Below are 17578 nucleotides of genomic sequence, written 5' to 3'. Positions count from 1 at the left end.
CTTTTGTGTTGCAGATGAACATAGAATTATGTTGAATAATTCAAGGTTTATCAGATCACTTTCAATTGCTTTTTTTTGCTTATAAAAGCAAGCATTTCTTTGAACAGAATTTAAGTTTAAATGACATTAAAACATTAAAAAATACAGTACAAAAAAAGAATTGTTGGTTGCTTTCTTCAGACTAATACAATTTCTCGCAACTTGCACAAGCGCAATAAAAAATCATTATTCCATCCATCACGTGTGAGGTTGCTTGTTGAAATAAAACGAAATTGTTGGTAAGTTTTTATTTTTCAACAAATTTTGTAAATATATCTAAAAACTTTTCACTAGTATTCGCTAATCTTTCAAGTGCTTCGGCTTGGCGCTCCCCTATTTTGACCAGGAGGCTGCGAAGACGGTTCGCCTCATCTTCTGCTTTTAGCAGCTTTTCACCCACGGTGTCTTCGGACTTTTGGGACCGTCTTCGTTTGGGGGCTCTCCTGGCCTCAGGACTTGCCCTACTAGTGGAAGGTAATTGAGGGAGAGGGTTTGGAAGCGGCTCTGGAGGAATCTACAAGACACGAATGTTATTGATGGAAGGAATATTTCCTATAAAACAATTATTACAGTAGGATGTTCGATGGCACAACTTGGAAGGGCGGGGGCACAGTGTTCAGAGGCAGGTTCAACAAGGATGTTCTATAATACATAGGTAAATGTGAACAAAAATTAAACTCATCTTAATTATTACATGAATCTATTTAAGTAACCTAAAATGTTATTTAAACTGAAATAGAATAATAGTTAATTGGTCCATTTGTAGAGTTTGCAAGAATGGAACTTTCATGTGAAGACTTACCTGAGAACCAAGCTCTACCGTCTCATCGCCAGCATAGTCTGGCCCCAGGATTTGCAAAATCTTCAGATCAAGTTGATTTAGCAAGACTAAATCTGGATCTTCACTGGGGCCAGCACCTCCTGTTTGCCCCTGCTTTTTCCTCAACGCCATGGCTTTTGCTTTTGTTGAAGATTTCCAGTCCCCCCAGCACTAAAATTCATACAAAATTATTATGGATTTAAGAGGTGACCATACTAACCCGTTGCCACTGCTTTTTGTCCTTCCGGACCCCGCCAGACGCATTCAGGCTTTGGGTGAGTTCTTCCCAAAGGTTGAACACTCTGACGGGGTCAGAGTCCTGATGGCGAGCGAAAGCTAGATGTTTAAGCATGAAATCTACCATCAGGCTCTTTTGCTGAGGCAGTGGCTTTCCGGCACGTTGTTTTCCTTTACCTTTTTCCATCTAAATTAACATTACAAACATTGTAGAATTGTTGATATGTTGTAATTTTATACGATTTTTACCTATATTTGTTTTTAATTACAATTACCTTGATGGGTCTTTGTGTGGGCGAAGTGGCGGCAAAACTGGTTGATGAAACTCCCACAATGCACAAACGACGCTAAAAAGACCGCGCTCTGTCAAGATGGGGGTTAAAAACCCCAAACATTTCGCGCGCCCGCGAAATTCGACATCTGCAATGCACACGATAAAAACTCGTAGCTCACATCGTGGCTCGTATCGTTGAGCCACGATAAAATCGAGAACCAAAATACCGATTACGATATTTTTGGTGTTGCCATAGAAACATCGTATCGTCTTCGTATCGTAGTAGAACCAAAATCCCACCCTTATATCGATAAAAGCGACGAAAGGAAATCACAGATGTAGATTATACTTCAACAAACACATTCATGATCAGATCATAGAATTTTCCATCTAGATCTAAAACATCCTCAGATCTTGATCCGGATAAGTGCTAAATCTAGATCAAATGTTGGCATCTATATCTAGATCATACCTCGACAAACACACCCATAATCAGACCATAGAATTTTACATCTAGATCTGAAACATCCCCAGATCTTGATTCAAATAACTGCAAAATCTAGATCAATTGAGAATATATCAGCATCTATATCTAGATCATACCCATAACATATATTTCCATAATCAGATCATAACATTATACATCTAGATCTGAAACATCCTCAGATCTTGACCCAGATTTACCGCAAAATCTAGATCAGACGACGAAATCGACGACCAGAGCGTGAAGAAATTTAGATTAGATTGTACACCGATATCTAGATGAAACCAGTTTAAATGTCAAGATCTGTTTATGGTTGGTCTGAGCCATCTAGATCTAATTTCCGAGATGTAGAAAAAAACAGGTCATAAACAAGTTTCAATAGATTTAGACGATAAAACATAAAACTACAGATCTAAAAAAGAAGTTAGATCAAATCTAGATTAGATTTTGTAATCTCGTATCTAAAAAAGTTGAATATCAACATCTGTTTATGGCTGATCTAAGTCATCTAGATCTAAATAAACCAACCAAAGTGTCCCAAATGTACAAAAAATAACGAATTCCCTAGATCTAGATGCCTTCAGATCTAAAAATACTCGAAGTTAAATAAAATTTAGATCACACTTTATATTTTACATCTGAGAAAACAGAATAAGCCAAGATCTGTTTATTTGATTTATCTAGATCTGAACAATGCAATTCAAGTGTCCTTGATCTTAAAAAAATAGATAATTTCCTAGATCTAGAGGAAAATAGATCATAAAGAAAAAAATTGTAGATCTAGATCGACTTCATCTTAAAAAAATAGGAAAGTAGAAATTTTCCTAAATCTAGAGATCATAAACAAATAAATATAAATCTGTAGATCAGCTTCAGATCTTAAAAAAAAAGTTAGATCAAATCTGTTTATAGTTGAACTGAGCCATCTAGATCGAAATAAAGAAATTCAGGTGTCCGAAATCTACAAAAAATAGTCTGTTTTCTAGACCTAGATGACTTCAGATAAAAAAAAAAACAAAGTTAGATCAAATTTGGATCACATGATTTTACATCGAAGAAAATAAAATAAGTCAAGATCTGCTTATGGTTGACCTGAACCATCTAGATCCGAATAAACAAACACAAATAACCCTCATCTATAAAAAATAGGTAATTTTCTAGATCTAGATAGCTTCAGATACAAAAAGAAACAAAGATTGATGAAATCTAGATCACATTTTATAATTTTACACGTGAGAAAATAAAATGTCAAAATCTATTTATGGTTGATCTGCGCCATCTAGATCTGAATAAAGTAACAGGTGTCCCAGATCTACAAAAAAAAATCTAGATCAAGGTGGCATCAGATCGAAAAAGGATACAAAATAGAATGTCAACTTCTGTTTATGGTTGATCTGAGCAATCTAGGTCTAAAAAACAACCCAATTGTCCCATATGTACAAAAAAATGCTAATTTCCTAAATCTAGATGGCATCAGATCTAAAAAAGATCGATGTTTGATCAAATCTTGATCACATCTTATAATTTCACGTCTAAGAAAATAGTATGTCAAGATCTGTTTAGAGTTGATCTCAGCCATCTATATCTAAATAAAACAAAAAATAGCCAGTTTCCTAGATCTAGATAGCTTCACCGTACAGAATTTCACATCTAAAAAAACTAGAATAAGTCAAAATCGAAGCCTTCTAGTTCTGAATAAAGCGGCCCGGCCCCCCCAGATCTAGAAATAGCAACTTGTCATTTTATGACTTTCCGCGAGTTCAATAAATTATCCCGTCATTTGTCTTAATAATTCCTTGATGAAGACACACGTCGCGAAACGCCTCGATCAAACCTGACGTTTCAACGACAGAATAAACACGATGAAATTAAGCAGGTAAACACGACTATAATTCATGTAGGAAATTAAGCTCGAATATTCTCTCAAATAATTTCTCTCACCTTTCCAGTTCCCGGTGTGGAACGTGTGCCAAAAGTGACTTAAAGACAGGTTAAAAGCTACCCACGCGGTCTCAGCTAATAATTTGCCAAGCAAATAAATCTCAGTTAGCGCTTTAAACATTACTCTAATTAAAATCACGTGGTGGCTTTTACGTCTACGTTTTAATGTCGACTTGATTGAGAGCGGTGACGCTAGGTGGCGCGATTCGACGCGCCGTGTAAACGATACTAACGATAAATTGACAAGCACATCCTCGAAGGTTTATTGCTGACGCCGTCGAGTCGCGTTTTAGATGATTGCTTCGCAGACGACTGTTTATAACATAAACAGATTTCAACGGGAGATATCGGTAATGTAGGTGGCCACTTTAACGACCCGGTTGCGGGTTTTCTGTCAGAAGACACACTGCTGCCAACTTCACTCTCAAATTTCACTAGACTTGGCGCCGGCAAAAAATTACTGTACAGAGTGTTCGAAAATGACAAGCGATGATTTATATCGGCGGCTCTCGATTTCGTAGGAAAGTGAAAACATATTTTCCTTCGTCGAGGAAATTTATTTCCGTTGTTTTCGTTCGCAAAACATTAGCTCTGAAATCATCTAACAGCTGGAAGCTACACACATGATCGAGTCCATTCGTTAATTATTTACAGAAAAAGCAAAAGAGTGTGCTCAGCACTTCTCTAAAGAAAGGAAAATTCAGACATAAATCCCCGAGCGGAAGCTGACAGATAAAATCAAGTCGTGTTAATTTCTAGGTTATGTTTCAGGCGCCATGTTCATTCCGACAGGCCGCCATTACTCAAAGTGAGGTTAAACAAAAATAATAACACCACAAGGTGCGTTGTGAAGATAACACCAAGTCAAGAAACTGCTCCAACATAAATAAGATTACGAGCAATTAAAATCGTTCATAAAACTTTCAAAGACTGAAAGTCGAAGTCCAAGAACCTGTCCATAAAGTGAGAGTATCGAGCCGGTAGATAAGCACCCTCGAGGTCGTAGGTTATCTTCCAAGATGAGGTCTACTGACGTCACTCGTTTTTAAAACGTTGTTTATTACAGGAAATTTCACTCCCAATAACGATCAGCCTTGGATTTTGTCGTAAATAAATTAGAAAAGTTGCGAAAAATGGAAGGTTGGCACCCCTGGATTAACCCTCGGCGGAGGGGGCGAGGCCGTGGCACGTGAACGGAACGGTTTCTAGCGGGCTGTGGACTGCACTGTCAAAGTTACACGACGGGGGCGAGTTTTCAACCAAAACGACAATCAACCGCCAAAATGGCGACTGTCAAAGCTCTGAACCGTCAAAATGGCGACCAACTATCAAAATTGTACTTCAGTACGTCTCCTGACAATGTTTTAACTGACAAAATGTCATTTTTTTTCAACAAAATGATGTCTTCTGTCAAGTTTATACCTGACATTTGTACATCTTTCAGTTGTTTTGTGTGTTAAAATGCGGCAATTTTAATATTCATCACTTTTAATTAAAAAAAAAACGCAAAAAATGCTTTCCCGTCAGCTGTCAATTCTAAAAATGACACATGAATAAAAGTCTGAGTGAGTGACAACTATTATTTGACAATCAAACTGTCAATTAGCTTCGACAAAAAACTTTTTATTTCAATTCCAACTGTCATGTCAATTTTTTTTATATTAAATTGTCAAACATGACGTCATAACTCTTTACAATTTTGATGCCAACATAAACGAAGACAATTTTCGATGTTTACTGTCAATATGTTTTTTTTTTGTAATATAGAGTAGGCTCGAAATAGATGACAAATAGATGTCTTCTGTCAAATTTACACATGACATTTGTACACCTTTCAGTTGTTTTGTATGTTAAAATGCGGCGACTTTAATATTCATCACATTTAGTAAAAAAATAAACGCAAAAAAATGTTTTCCTGCTTGAGCAACAGCTGTCAATCCTCAAAGTGACACATAAATGAAGCTCTGAGTGAGTGACAACTGTCATTTGACAATCAAACGATCAATTAGCTTCGACAAAAATATTTTTTAATTACAACTGTCGTATGTCAATTTTTTCATATTAAATTGTCAAACATGACGTCATAACACTTTACAGTTTTGATGCCAACATAAACGGAGACAATTATATGAAACAAAACACTAATTGGCGTCCAAATAAATTACTGTCATGAGTTACGAGGTCATCTTCTGTAAATTTAAACACAGTGTGGCCATTTAATTTTATAATTAGAAGAATTTTTATGTTGGTATGAGATTATGCACTCCTATATTTGTGCGATTGTTATTATTCTGTCACATCAGTTTGACAGATATTGATATAATTGCCGCCATGTTGTGTTCCAAGATGGCGACGAAATCAAAATGTCACTTTCAAATTGGCGCCAAAATTATGTTGGAAGTAAAGAAAAAAAGTGTGGTAATTAAATTGTCATCGACGGATTAGCAGTAAATATTGACACTTCGTTTAAAGGCGATTAGACAGAGACACGAGATGTCTCCCTTTCGTCACTTTGGTATAAATAATTAAGAAAAACGCGCGAAATGAATGGAAAATTTGTACTTAATAAAAAGGTACGTTTTATTGGTAGTAAAATTTGACAGGTGATGACGCCGCCTACTAGTAAAAAAAAGTAGAGATTTAAATAAGTGCGATGATTATAATGTCGTACAAAAATAAATAGGCCCGTTATGAATGAGGGTGGCGCGTCCATGTGCCTTCCGAAAACGTAAACAAAACATCCCCACCCCCTCGCAAGATGGCGCCCCCCGAGCACATGTTCGCGCCGCCACCACTGCTCGTTTTCGTTGATTTAACACGTCGTGGTGTTTTTGACGCCGCCGTCTCCGAGAAGCTTTGAACTCCTACCTTTTCTCTGCGGTTTCGCCTGTTTCCTACGTCCCCTAGGTCCCCCAGGAATTCCCGTTGCCATTTCTTCTGTCGTGGCCCATCAAGTTCACATCAACACGCCACAGACCCACCAAAAAAAACACCACACTGTCGAAACAACTGACTCGCGTACGTCACTACAGAGAAACGACGTTATACACCACCCCCAGCCAGAGTCAGACTCTCGGTGCCTCTCTAGCCCGCGGCAATAAACATGATTGCCTGTTCGCCATTGGTCACGAGACGAGAAAGCTGATTGGTTGCACCTTTACAGGTTACTCCTACCTGTCCTACCGCCCACGTTGGCGATGACAGGTGATGACGCTCAAGGTCGACGGACAACGGCGGTGATGACACGCGAAACAGCTGATTCGACAACGACGGACATTTTGACAGACCGGTTTCGGAGCGGGATGCTTTTCGCAGTAGGCCATGCGAGGAAACGAGAGCGGGAACCGGTTTGAACGAGAGGGGAAGCCAGTGCGCGAGGCCGGCGCGAGGGGGAAACACCTGTCTGTTGCCGCGCCAGCCAAAGCCGGCAACGCAGGTTCCTGTAACTTAAAAAAAAAAATTCCAAACGTCACAAAAAGTCACTATTTTTTAGACGTTTTTGGACAGTAAAGTAGGCAATTTTGTTGTAAGTAATGAAAAGCACTCATTGAGATGGAAACACTTTTGCTGCCTAGACAGAAAAAGTACTTTTCCTACGACCCCATATGAAAGTGACGTTTTTCACACGGTTAAAGGACTCCGAAAGTTGAAGTTTTCGTACGTCCATTTCCGAAAGTAAAAGTCACTAGTGTGATATGAATATATCCGCACAGACCTGTCAAAATTGACAGCTATTTGTAATTCTTGAATTTTTGTCTTAAATATCTAGACGATTCACTGTAAAACAACATGCATAATGGTAAAAATGAATTGGTTAGGTCGTTTTTGCCAAGACAATTTTGACAGGTCTGTGCGGATATATTCATATCACACTAGTGACTTTTACTTTCGTAAATTGATGTACGAAAACATCAACAATCTAACTATGTGGAATACGTCACTTTTATTCATATAAAACCTCATGGTCGTAAAAAATGATATTTAGAAAAGATAAGAAATGAACTATTGTCAAGACTTATGGTTTCTTCCTGATGATGGAAGGTCGTAGGAAAAATAGTGTACACAACTCGTCGGAAAGTGTCTTTCTTGCACTCGTGCATCTACATTTACACTCGTGCGAAATTGCTCACTTTCCGCACTTGTTATGTAAATATCTATTTTGTGACGGTTACTATTTGAGACTTACATTTTGTATGTCACTTACACATTTTTAACTTTGAAACTCTTTGAAACCAATTTTTTTCACAGTAAATGTCATTTTCGGTCGTGGAACTGAATTTAACGTTTAGAGAAAGTAGTATTTGTTATTTGGCCGAAAAGTGGCTTCGCTGTCTCACAATTTTGCAATTGCTCGACAAAAAGTACCACTTTTCTGCCGTATAACAAAATCTACTATTTTTTTTAGTTTCGAAACAAAGTCGCCAATTTAGCCAGATGTGGTTTTGTTAAACAAAAAACTTTCAAACTTCCAAACTTTATTTCTTATTTTTTTAGAGAAAAGTTACAAAATAAATAAAAACCTTTATTTGTCGAGCCGGCAGATGGGGTTCCTCTGCACCATCTCCAGGTCGATCTTGGGCCCCACGAGCTCCCTGATATTGTTGAGCCCGTACTTGACCATCGTGGGCCTCTCCAACGACACCCCCCACGCAATCACCCTCACGTTTTCCGGCAGCCCCATCGTCCTCAACATCTCGGGTCTAAACATCCCCGAGTTCCCCATTTCGATCCATTTTCCCAGTCCGTTATGGAAACAGAAAATTTCCATACTCGGTTCAGTGTATGGATTGTAGGCGGGTTTGAACTCCAACTCGGTAATCCCGAGCTTCTTGTAGAACTCCGACAACACTCCGATGAGGTCCCCCAAACTGAGGTCGTAATCAGCGATGACTCCTTCGACTTGGTAGAACTCCGCCAGGTGCGTGGCGTCGAGGGTTTCGTTCCGGAATACTTTATCGATGCTGAAGAGCTTCGTCGGCTTGAAAGTGGGCTGTTGGGCGAGTTGAAAGAGCATCCGGGCGCTGTTGGCGGTGGTGTGGGTGCGGAGGAGGTTCTTCTGGGCTTCTTCCGTCTTCCAATCGTAGCGGTACCTGCAGAAACCGTCAAATCTTTTTATCTTCGCATCCCAAAACTTACCCGATAGAACCGTAGCCCCCGCGACTGTGAACCTCCTTGACTCTTTCCTTGTACTCCTCCGGGAACTCCGTGGAGAGTTTCGGATCGGAAATAAAGAAAGTGTCGTGGGCGTCCCTCGCCGGGTGCTGCTGGGGCTGGAACAACGCGTCGAAGTTCCAGAAGGAGTTCTCAATGTAATTATTTGTGGGCATCTCGCAGAATCCCATCTCCAAAAAGATTTGGCGGAATTCAGCCCTCACTTTTAATAAAGGATGAAGGTACCCGGACTCCAGAGGGGCCCCCATGGCGTCGAAATTGTACTCTTTGAATTTCAACTCGTTCCAACTCCCTGAAAGCAACATCTCCGCGGTGAGATCCGTCTCTAACTTTGCCAAAGTCGTGGTGAAGTCGCCCCCTTTGCGCAAAACAAAACTCTTTTGCAGGACTTCCTGTATCAACTTCCGCTTCTTGTACTCTTGTTTGACATTATCAGCGAGCTGCTCCACGTGTCCTGAGAGGATCAATTTCAAATTCGCCTGGACCGTATCCACGATTTTCTCTACTTTCTTTTTGATAATGGGGGCACCCCCGCTTTTATCCATCAGGATCCACCCCGAAGACATTGCTTTACTGAACCCCACCTTCGCATTGGGAATCTTCATCAACTCCGCCTGCGCTATTCCTTCGTCAGGGACGGCGTTGAAGATTTTCGCCTCATGGCTGCCTGTTTCGACGATTTGCTTGCCTTCTTCAGTCAGTTCGATGAATTTGGAGCTTTGGGGCTCCGCAGTGACCAAGTCACCATGGGCCTGGATGCTCTTGAGCGCCCCAATTATCTTCTGGTGGTCTTCTTTGAAGAGAGAAGACAGTTCTAAGGTGGACACGGGCTCTTGGTCGGCGAGGTGAAGAAGAATCTTCTCGTTGAGCTCTGTCATCGTGACAGCTGGAAGAAACAACGCGAAAATGACGATAACCGGCAATAAAAGGTGATGCAATTTTACCTGACAACGTGAAACTTAACCTCACTGGTAAACGTCAAAGTGACAGTTAACTGACAGCTCGACTGACACAACGGGAAGTGTCCAAGGCGCCGCAACCGGGAGGTTAAAACCGTTGCCGCCGACGAATAAAAACAACTCGCATATTCCTGTTTTTTTAATAAAAATTGTACATAAATACACGACATAACCTTAACACGCCCCTTCCTCGCTGGAATGTCTTTGATAAAACTCTTCTAAAACACCAAAATGTTGAATAATACTCGGCGGCAACTCATCGAAGTGCACTTTTCGCTCTACCGGCGCCTTCAAGGTACACAGCGTGTGGTAAAAAATCTTTTCTTCTTTGCGAATCCACGGACGACGCTCATCTTCAATCTGATACGGCGACACGTGTATATGCACCCGAATACCTGTCAAAACAACGTAAAAATAATCACTAAATTTTAGGGTTTTTTACCAAACTTTGCTACAGTTTCCAGCAGTGGTTTGGTCGTCACCCACGTGTTTTTCCCCCCACTGTGGCCTCCATCCAACCAAAACATATCCGTGATTCTTGAAACAAACTCATTTTTTTCTTTCATGGTGTTAAACTCGTACAAAAACTGGTTTAAAACAACGCAACCTTTACTAAATCCCACTAGAATTAGGCTGGTATCTAAAGGCGCGTCTACACGAGTACTTAGATTTTTTAACAACATTTCAAGATGGCGGAGGGAGTGGTGCTCGGGGACGTGGTTGGGGACGCCACAGTTCCCGCTGGGGACGAAGTTTTCGAAACAACTGAACGTTTTGTACTCCATCCTAAAACATGGACGTTACAGACGCCATTTTGGATGGGGCCATACTTTGAAGGCCGCACGACTATGATGTGTGAATTTTGAAATTTGGCGCGAAGAGTCATGGCGGTGTTATCCAAGCTCCATTTAAGGTAGTTTTTGTTGTCGCGGTGGGTCTCCATATTTTCTGTAAAATCCTATCAAAGAAACTCGTAATTAGTCAGATTGGTGTTATCACCTGGATATCGCCGCCGAAATACACGACTGCCGATTGGTCGTTTCCGAGGAGAGGTGCGCAGTAGAGCACGTCATTGGTCCGAGTTTCGTATCCGACCACGCCCAAAAACCGCATACCTAAAACGTTTCGTCCAATCATATAAGCACTGTTAGAACTCCTCCCCTTGGCGCCGCCCACAACTCTGCAACAACCTCACTCTCGTGTCCTCTAAACACTGTCGGAAGTCTTCGCGGAACTCCTCCACTTTCACGCGCACCTCCTCCCGCATTAGGTTGTAGCACATGGCTACCAACCCGAGTCCCACTAAAATGTAGATGAAGTTTATAACGAGTTTTGATTCGTTGCCGTCTTTGGAGGCGGAGCCTGGGACGAAATCGCCCATTCCGAGCTTGCAGAGACTGGTGACGCAGAAGTACGCGCTGTCGAGGTACGACCATTGTTCCCATTCTGCGAACATTATGGCTCCGGTTAGGACGTAAGCCCCCATGACCCAAAGACAGGCTGTGGTGGGGACTACGATCCTTCTATGGAGTTTTTGCTTGTTTTTGGTCGAGCACTCGTACAGCCAAGTGTAGACCCACCGGAAGCACCTCGCTAGGATCTCCCCCATGTTCAGAAAGTAGAGAATATACAGGGGGATCCCAAAAACCGCGTAAATGCAAGACGCGAATTTGCCCCATCCGGTTTTAGGGACCAAGTTTCCGTAGCCAATCATAGTGATGATACTCAAAGAAAACATCAAGGCGGCTGGGAACGTCCACATGTGCTTGGGGTCTCTCCCATGGTACCCCTTTTTGATGACCACCACCATCTCGTTCTGAAACCCTTTCAGCTTCGCGTCAATGTCACTGTAGAACTCAGTCTGGTTAAAAACGTTAATTTTCTTCACAGAAACCCAAAGTTGAGTCGTGTAATTATTCCGGATGTCTTCAACTGTTTCCGGCATGGTGTCGTTGTACGCCGACTCGATCTTACTAAAACCCACGGCTCCTATGATGGTATAGCACACCACCATGGCCCCCACGCCGACTTGGGAGCACATGAAAGCCACGAACATTCGCAGATAATCTTTGATTTTCTCTCGGGGGTCGATTTCACTCGGCGATGAGGACTCTCTGCTACGCAAAGAACTGCGAAAATATCGACGTCGATTCATTGCGACGGTGAGTGAACTGAGAGATATTTCGAGGTTTGCGTAAACTTGGAGCGACGCCAGGAGTTTAATTCATGCGTTATAAATAGAGGCGAAATGGGGGGAAAAGGGGCTGTATCCTGTTTTTGTTTACTCTATAAATCTGTGGGAAAGTCGAAACAGGGGCCCCCTTAATGTTATGCAACACATAAAACATAGTCCAGCTCAGTCTAAAAGTGCAAGACATGGCCGTGCGGAGTGTTAAATCAGAGGATCAGGGGGCTACTGACCTGGAGACTGTCCCGTAGCCGTTAGGACAAGAGTGTTGTAACATAACCTCAATTTTTGGGACATACTAACTTTGTAATTTTAGCCCATAAATGTTGGTCTAATGCAAGTTGGAGTTTGCTAGTGCTTGAACAATATTCAGAACGTAAGAACCCTTATATTAGATCCACAAACAAAACTAAAATTTGATAATTTTGGAAACATAACCTCACTTTCTAATTTTGCTAATAAAACTACACAAACAACTGTGGCGGGCCTAATTTACCTAAATAAACCTGCAAATTCGTAAAAAAGATATTTCTAACCTTGTCTTCGCGTATTTTCACCGTTTTTCCGAAAAATGTAACGTTAATGACAGGCAGGGCTACCAACCTATTTCTTCTTAAGACTAGTCGCTTTTAACAAACGTTTAGAACAGATTAGAAGTTACAGTTGTTGTCTTAGTGGTGTCTTTTACATTTTCAGTAAGAATCTGTGGAGTTCCGCCAGTGTAAACCCCTTTTACCCCCTTAAAAGCCCGATCAAATTCGAATTTTGACAAGCACTTCTACCAACGTGACTTTGACATTAATGACAGTTACACTTTTTTGAATGTTCTCACCGCAATGGATTCGTTCTATGGAGCGCCCCGACAGCCTCCGCAGGCTCCAACGATCCGTGCTGTGAGTATTCTTATCTCTTATTTCTATATATGAACTGATTTTTAGATCGGACGTGCCCCCACAGTCCCTGAAGTCTCCGTCATAGAGAACGCTTTTATGCCCCGAGTTAATATGGGAATGCGCCCTCCGTCTTTCCCAAACAACATGAAACACGTTCGGTTTAAGGGCCCCCACAGCGAGCCCCTTTTTGGCAAGGAAAACGTCCCGCAGACCTTCAAGGCAGTGCCTGATCTCAAAGGGAAGACTTTCAAGCAGATTTACATGGCAAATGTGCCAGATCGGCATTTAGATTTAAGCATTTTTGAGCCCCCTAGAGCTGAGACGCCGCCGAGGCTTCAGAGTATTGAGAATAACCCCTGCAGCTCCACTGTGGGAGTTGAGACAGCTTTGAGACTCGCCAGCCCCAAATATAGGGACAGTTCGCCTGTGGTTTTCCGTTCTTCGCCCCCACGCGCTCCACCTAAACCTCTTTGCACGGAAATTTGTACACAAACGGAGCCCACGAACACTGAGATAGCCCCCGCGAGCGACGAACCCACCATCAAAGATTTATTTCGGATAATCCAACAACAAAATGAGCAAATAATGTTGCTCCAGCGCCAAGTAAACAATCTAAAAACCACTATAAGACAACCTGAGATTGACTCAGCACCACACGAAGACAGCCCCAAAAAGGGGCTCTTTTCCTTCGACGTAAAAGCGACGAGCTTTGAGTTTTCGTTTCGGCCCCCACAGAAGTTTCGGAAAAACGAGTTTTTAGAGCCTAGGATCCAAGAAATCGTCGAATGCGACAGTAATTTGAATAATTCTCTGCACTTGGAGGAGTCTTTGGAGGTGAAAAACAGCTACGTGAGCAACGCCCCCAGCATCGCCATCGAAATGGAAAACTACAGGAGTTCAGAGTGAGTATAGCCACAATCCAAGTACAGAGAGTGCAATTGGATTGTTTCAGCGAGGAGGACCCTGAAGTTGGCGTCACGTTTTACAAGGACTTGATGAAACAAGTGAACAAGGCCTTGAAAAAAGCGCAGAGACAGTCAGAGTGCCAACCCCCCAAGGACGCGAAGGGACAAGCTATGAAAGCGGTAAAGCAGGCGACTTTGCAGCACTTGAGGGATATTGGGGTGAATTTGGCGCCCATACAGGAATCCAGCGAAGTTACCAAGTAATATCAACATCGCCTTCTTGATAATCGGAATATTCCGTAATCAAGTTGACTGACGCAAATTGAACACAAGTTTTTTTTCAGAGGGAGTGACCTTGAGAGTGAAGTTAGCTGCGCCGTCCAACAGCTCCTGATGAAATATCTACCATCTGATAGGTTGGCGAAGGTTGTTAACAAGCCTGCAAAGGCGCCGCCCCCTGGTCAATTGGCCCCCCAAGGAGGAGAATTCTCGTTTGCCACCTTACAATACATGAAGAAATATAATCTTATTGATAGCAGTCAAGGGAGGGAGGAGCGCCCCCCGCAGACAGCCCCCAGGATCCTGGATGTCACGGCTCTAAAACTTCAACCGAAACTTTTATAATTTATTAACAAATCTATGTACAAATAAATACTATTTTCTTACTACGCTCATATATTGAAGGATTCTCCACACCCACACGTCCCTTTGATATTCGGGTTATTAAAAACGAATTCTGAGCTAAGTTTGTTCTGCACGTAGTCCATTTCAGTGCCTAGAAGTGTGAGCTGCGCTTTTTTATCTATGAAGACTCTGACCCCATCTTGGACGACCTCCTCGTCTAATTTTCCTATACAAAAACGAATATAAGACTGTGAGGGCTCCTGAGACACTCACCTTTAGATTCTACGTAGTCTAGTGTGTAAGACAAGCCGTTGCAGCCCCTCTGTCTAACCCCAATCCGCAGTCCTATCTAAAATTACGATAATTAGAAGTTGTCACCCCTTCAAAGGGGCTGTAAGAGACACTCACATAGTTCTCTTGTCCCGTTAAAATCTGTTTGACACGATTCACAGCCGCGGGAGTCTAAAAAATACAAAAATAATGGTGACAACATAACCTCAAAATTTGAGACAAGTTACCAGGACAAGGGCTGCTCGCGTGGGGGCCAACTTCCTGTTCTTGAGGGCGCGTACTGTAGCCGTGGCCACCACTCTTGTTGCCATTTCTTCTAGAATTTACGTTTGTTTTGGAAAAATCTCGATGACTGGAAATTTAGTGCCAACCTTGAAGTGTCAAAATAACTAGATCAAACTAGTGTCAGTCTGTTTGGATACAGTAGGATCTCAAAGTGCGAACTCGTTAATAAAAACAGTGTAAACTTCCAGAAACCTTTATTATCAAATCAAATCACAATGAAATGCGTATTTATCCAAAATATATAAATTACTATAGTTGAGACTGAATCCAGTGTCGCTGTATCTATTGATTGTAGAACATTGCGCGTGGGGCGATAAATAATGCAACATAAATAACACATAAGAACATCGTACACATATACCTAGCGTAAAGATAATAAAATAAGAGTCCAGCTGACAAAACTGAGAGTAAAAACCCCGAGTATTTGTGCGATCTTTATTGCTAAAAGGCAGTAAGAAAACAGAAAAAGTGTTTAAAAAAAACCGTCCCGAAGAAAGAACGGCCAGACACAAAGAATTCTAAATATAAAGATGTCTTTTTTTTTCAACATTGAATAACAACTAACAGACACACACTGGTTACGAAATATTTCTCTGCTATTAAGACAATCACATGGCACGATAAGGCCCTTGCATTTTTAAATATTGTATAACAAGCGATGGCCCTCCTGCAACAATTTCGGCAGGAATTTGCGACAACGGACAATTTTCTATACTCATGATCTGGAGGTTGGAACACAACGCCAACTCGAACGGTAAATTGTGGAGAGAAGGATTATCGTTGACGTACAACGACTCTAAATTCTCCAGAGTCCCGATTTCTTCCGGGAGGAACGCCAAGTTGTTCTCCCCGACGCTCAGAAACATCAAATTTGAGAGATGGCCGATCGCGCGCGGAAGCGACGTCAACTGATTACTCTGCACGATCAATCTCTGCAACTCCTGGAGGTACCCGATCTCGTTCGGCAGCTGTTCCAGACGGTTTTCCTCCAAGTCCAACACGCGGAGTTTCCTCAGAGTCCCGATACTTGGAGGAATGCGGCGGAGGAGGTTGTTAGACAACACGAGCACTTCCAATGATTGGAGGGACTGGACGTCATCCGGGAGTTTGCTCAGTTGATTCGTCCCCAAGTTCAACTCCACCATGTTCACCCAACTCCCGATGTCCAACGGGAGGGACGTCAACTGGTTCTCCTTCATGTTGAGTTTCGTTAGGTGTTTCGCCCGGGAAAAGATCCCATAGGGGATTTTATCGATTTGGTTGTGCTCAAGGTTGATCGAATCAACGTTGGTAAACTGTTGGGGTCCTCCAGAGGGAAACGCCGAGAAGTTGTTCCGCGACAACGTTATACTAGTCAACTCGTTTAAGCTGGAGAGGAGCTTCTCCGGGAGTTGCGAAATGGCGTTTCCTTCGACGTTAAACTCGTCCATGTGTCTACAGTTACTGAGGGTTGAAGGGATGAAAGTCAACCGGTTGTAACGGAGCCCTAGTCGCGTCAGTTGTTGGAGCTCCCCGATCGTGTCGGGGATGTCCAGAAGCTCGTTATGTTGCAAATCCAACGTGGATAAGTTGAGGCATTGTCCAATCTCCTCGGGGAGGTGCTCCAGGTGATTGTGGGAAACGTCAAAAGTCACCAGGTTTACCAACTGTCCTATACCCGCTGGGAGCTCTTTGATCTTGTTCTCGCGCAGACTGAGCATAGTCAACGAAGTCAGAAACCTGATTTCGTCATCAACGAATCTAATTCTGTTAAACCTAAGAAACAACGTCGTCAGAGACGTTATCTTGTAAACAACGTCAGGAATATCATTCAACTTGTTGTGTCTCAAATCCAAGACTTTCAGAGACCGTAAATTAACCAACGAGTCTGGGAGACTCGTCAACGAGTTCTCGCTCAACGCCAGAGTCTGTAAGTTAGTCAAACACCCAATTTCGAGCGGCAGGAATACCAACTTATTCCCATAAAGATACAACTCTGATAAATGCGTCAAGTCCCTAACTGTGGGAGGCAACAGAGTAATATTACTCTTACTCAAATCCAACCTCTTCAACCCCTCGTCTCGACACCTCAAAAACTCCTTCGAGACGTCCAAATCCGCCTGAATCGGCTTGTTCTTCTTCGCCGTGGGCTTGGGCTTGTTGCTCTCCGGGTGTTTCACCGTCACCACTTTGGGGCGCGTGATGTCGCCACCCAAAGACCCCGACGAGAACTTCTTCTGTTTCACACTCTCCAAAACACCTGACGACTCCGCTTCCGGCATGTCTGAATCGGGCAAGCATGGATTCGTACAGGGGTGAGTCATCCCGGGGGCCTCTTATTGACCTGAAAGTAACATGGTACCACTGGGGGAACAACAAGAGGGCACAAACCTGTGTGGAGGCTTCTAAACGCGCACATCGTCGCGAACAAATGACGACACAGCTGCCGGTGCCGCCGCCCTCCAAAGAATAAACATCACATCAAAC

At 42.4% G+C, this 17578-nt stretch overlaps 7 protein-coding genes across 9 annotated transcripts in view; 1 reads left to right on the top strand and 6 right to left on the bottom strand.

Moving 5' to 3' along the window:
- zfh1 (Zn finger homeodomain 1) overlaps positions 1 to 6860 on the bottom strand; it is a 230205-nt gene extending 223345 nt beyond the window's left edge. For both annotated transcript variants that reach the window (XM_088034821.1, XM_088034823.1), the window contains exon 1: positions 6664 to 6860. In XM_088034821.1, coding sequence (XP_087890947.1) covers positions 6664 to 6727 — 64 coding nt within the window. In that variant the 5' untranslated portion in view covers positions 6728 to 6860. The remainder of the gene's footprint in view (positions 1 to 6663) is intronic.
- A 1393-nt stretch (positions 6861 to 8253) lies between these two features.
- Positions 8254 to 10003, bottom strand: alpha-PheRS (phenylalanine--tRNA ligase alpha subunit). Its single transcript, XM_088033707.1, has 3 exons — positions 9912 to 10003; positions 8932 to 9853; positions 8254 to 8885 (listed from the first exon to the last, which is right to left on the bottom strand). The coding sequence occupies exons 2-3, from the start codon at positions 9843 to 9845 to the stop codon at positions 8318 to 8320; spliced, it is 1482 nt and encodes a 493-aa protein (XP_087889833.1). The 5' UTR covers positions 9846 to 9853; positions 9912 to 10003; the 3' UTR covers positions 8254 to 8317.
- Positions 10004 to 10005: 2 nt separating this feature from the next.
- Positions 10006 to 12913, bottom strand: LOC148175978 (mitochondrial protein C2orf69 homolog). The gene is made up of 7 exons (XM_088035010.1): positions 12901 to 12913; positions 12776 to 12843; positions 12611 to 12740; positions 10926 to 11041; positions 10757 to 10884; positions 10369 to 10712; positions 10006 to 10321 (listed from the first exon to the last, which is right to left on the bottom strand). Exons 1-7 carry the CDS (start codon positions 12911 to 12913, stop codon positions 10101 to 10103), a joined length of 1020 nt encoding a protein of 339 aa, XP_087891136.1. The 3' UTR covers positions 10006 to 10100.
- Positions 11022 to 12204, bottom strand: LOC148175979 (two pore potassium channel protein sup-9). Its single transcript, XM_088033713.1, has one exon. The coding sequence runs from the start codon at positions 12079 to 12081 to the stop codon at positions 11074 to 11076; it is 1008 nt and encodes a 335-aa protein (XP_087889839.1). The 5' UTR covers positions 12082 to 12204; the 3' UTR covers positions 11022 to 11073.
- Positions 12337 to 14577, top strand: LOC148175977 (uncharacterized). Of its 2 annotated transcripts, XM_088033712.1 has the most exons (6): positions 12337 to 12381; positions 12431 to 12490; positions 12811 to 13007; positions 13053 to 13909; positions 13960 to 14172; positions 14257 to 14577. In XM_088033712.1, the coding sequence occupies exons 3-6, from the start codon at positions 12951 to 12953 to the stop codon at positions 14534 to 14536; spliced, it is 1407 nt and encodes a 468-aa protein (XP_087889838.1). In that variant the 5' UTR covers positions 12337 to 12381; positions 12431 to 12490; positions 12811 to 12950; the 3' UTR covers positions 14537 to 14577. The 2 variants fall into 2 exon arrangements, with proteins under 2 accessions (XP_087889838.1, XP_087889836.1); XM_088033710.1 differs by having other exon boundaries at positions 12358 to 12490.
- On the bottom strand, positions 14525 to 15236 carry MagR (Iron-sulfur cluster assembly 1 homolog MagR). Its single transcript, XM_088033715.1, has 4 exons — positions 15055 to 15236; positions 14945 to 14998; positions 14810 to 14885; positions 14525 to 14762 (listed from the first exon to the last, which is right to left on the bottom strand). Exons 1-4 carry the CDS (start codon positions 15136 to 15138, stop codon positions 14584 to 14586), a joined length of 393 nt encoding a protein of 130 aa, XP_087889841.1. The 5' UTR covers positions 15139 to 15236; the 3' UTR covers positions 14525 to 14583.
- Positions 15237 to 15289: 53 nt separating this feature from the next.
- On the bottom strand, positions 15290 to 17573 carry Sur-8 (leucine-rich repeat protein shoc-2). Its single transcript, XM_088033706.1, has 2 exons — positions 17483 to 17573; positions 15290 to 17435 (listed from the first exon to the last, which is right to left on the bottom strand). The coding sequence occupies exon 2, from the start codon at positions 17413 to 17415 to the stop codon at positions 15721 to 15723; it is 1695 nt and encodes a 564-aa protein (XP_087889832.1). The 5' UTR covers positions 17416 to 17435; positions 17483 to 17573; the 3' UTR covers positions 15290 to 15720.
- Positions 17574 to 17578: the final 5 nt, after the last annotated feature.

Source organism: Gnatocerus cornutus, chromosome 4 (genome assembly GCF_029298725.1).
Source record: "Gnatocerus cornutus isolate USDA-ARS CGAHR chromosome 4, icGnaCorn1.1, whole genome shotgun sequence".
Taxonomy (NCBI): Eukaryota; Metazoa; Arthropoda; class Insecta; order Coleoptera; family Tenebrionidae; genus Gnatocerus; species Gnatocerus cornutus.
The sequence above is the reverse complement of the archived record's forward strand: the minus strand, read 5'-3'. Positions and strand labels throughout refer to the sequence as shown.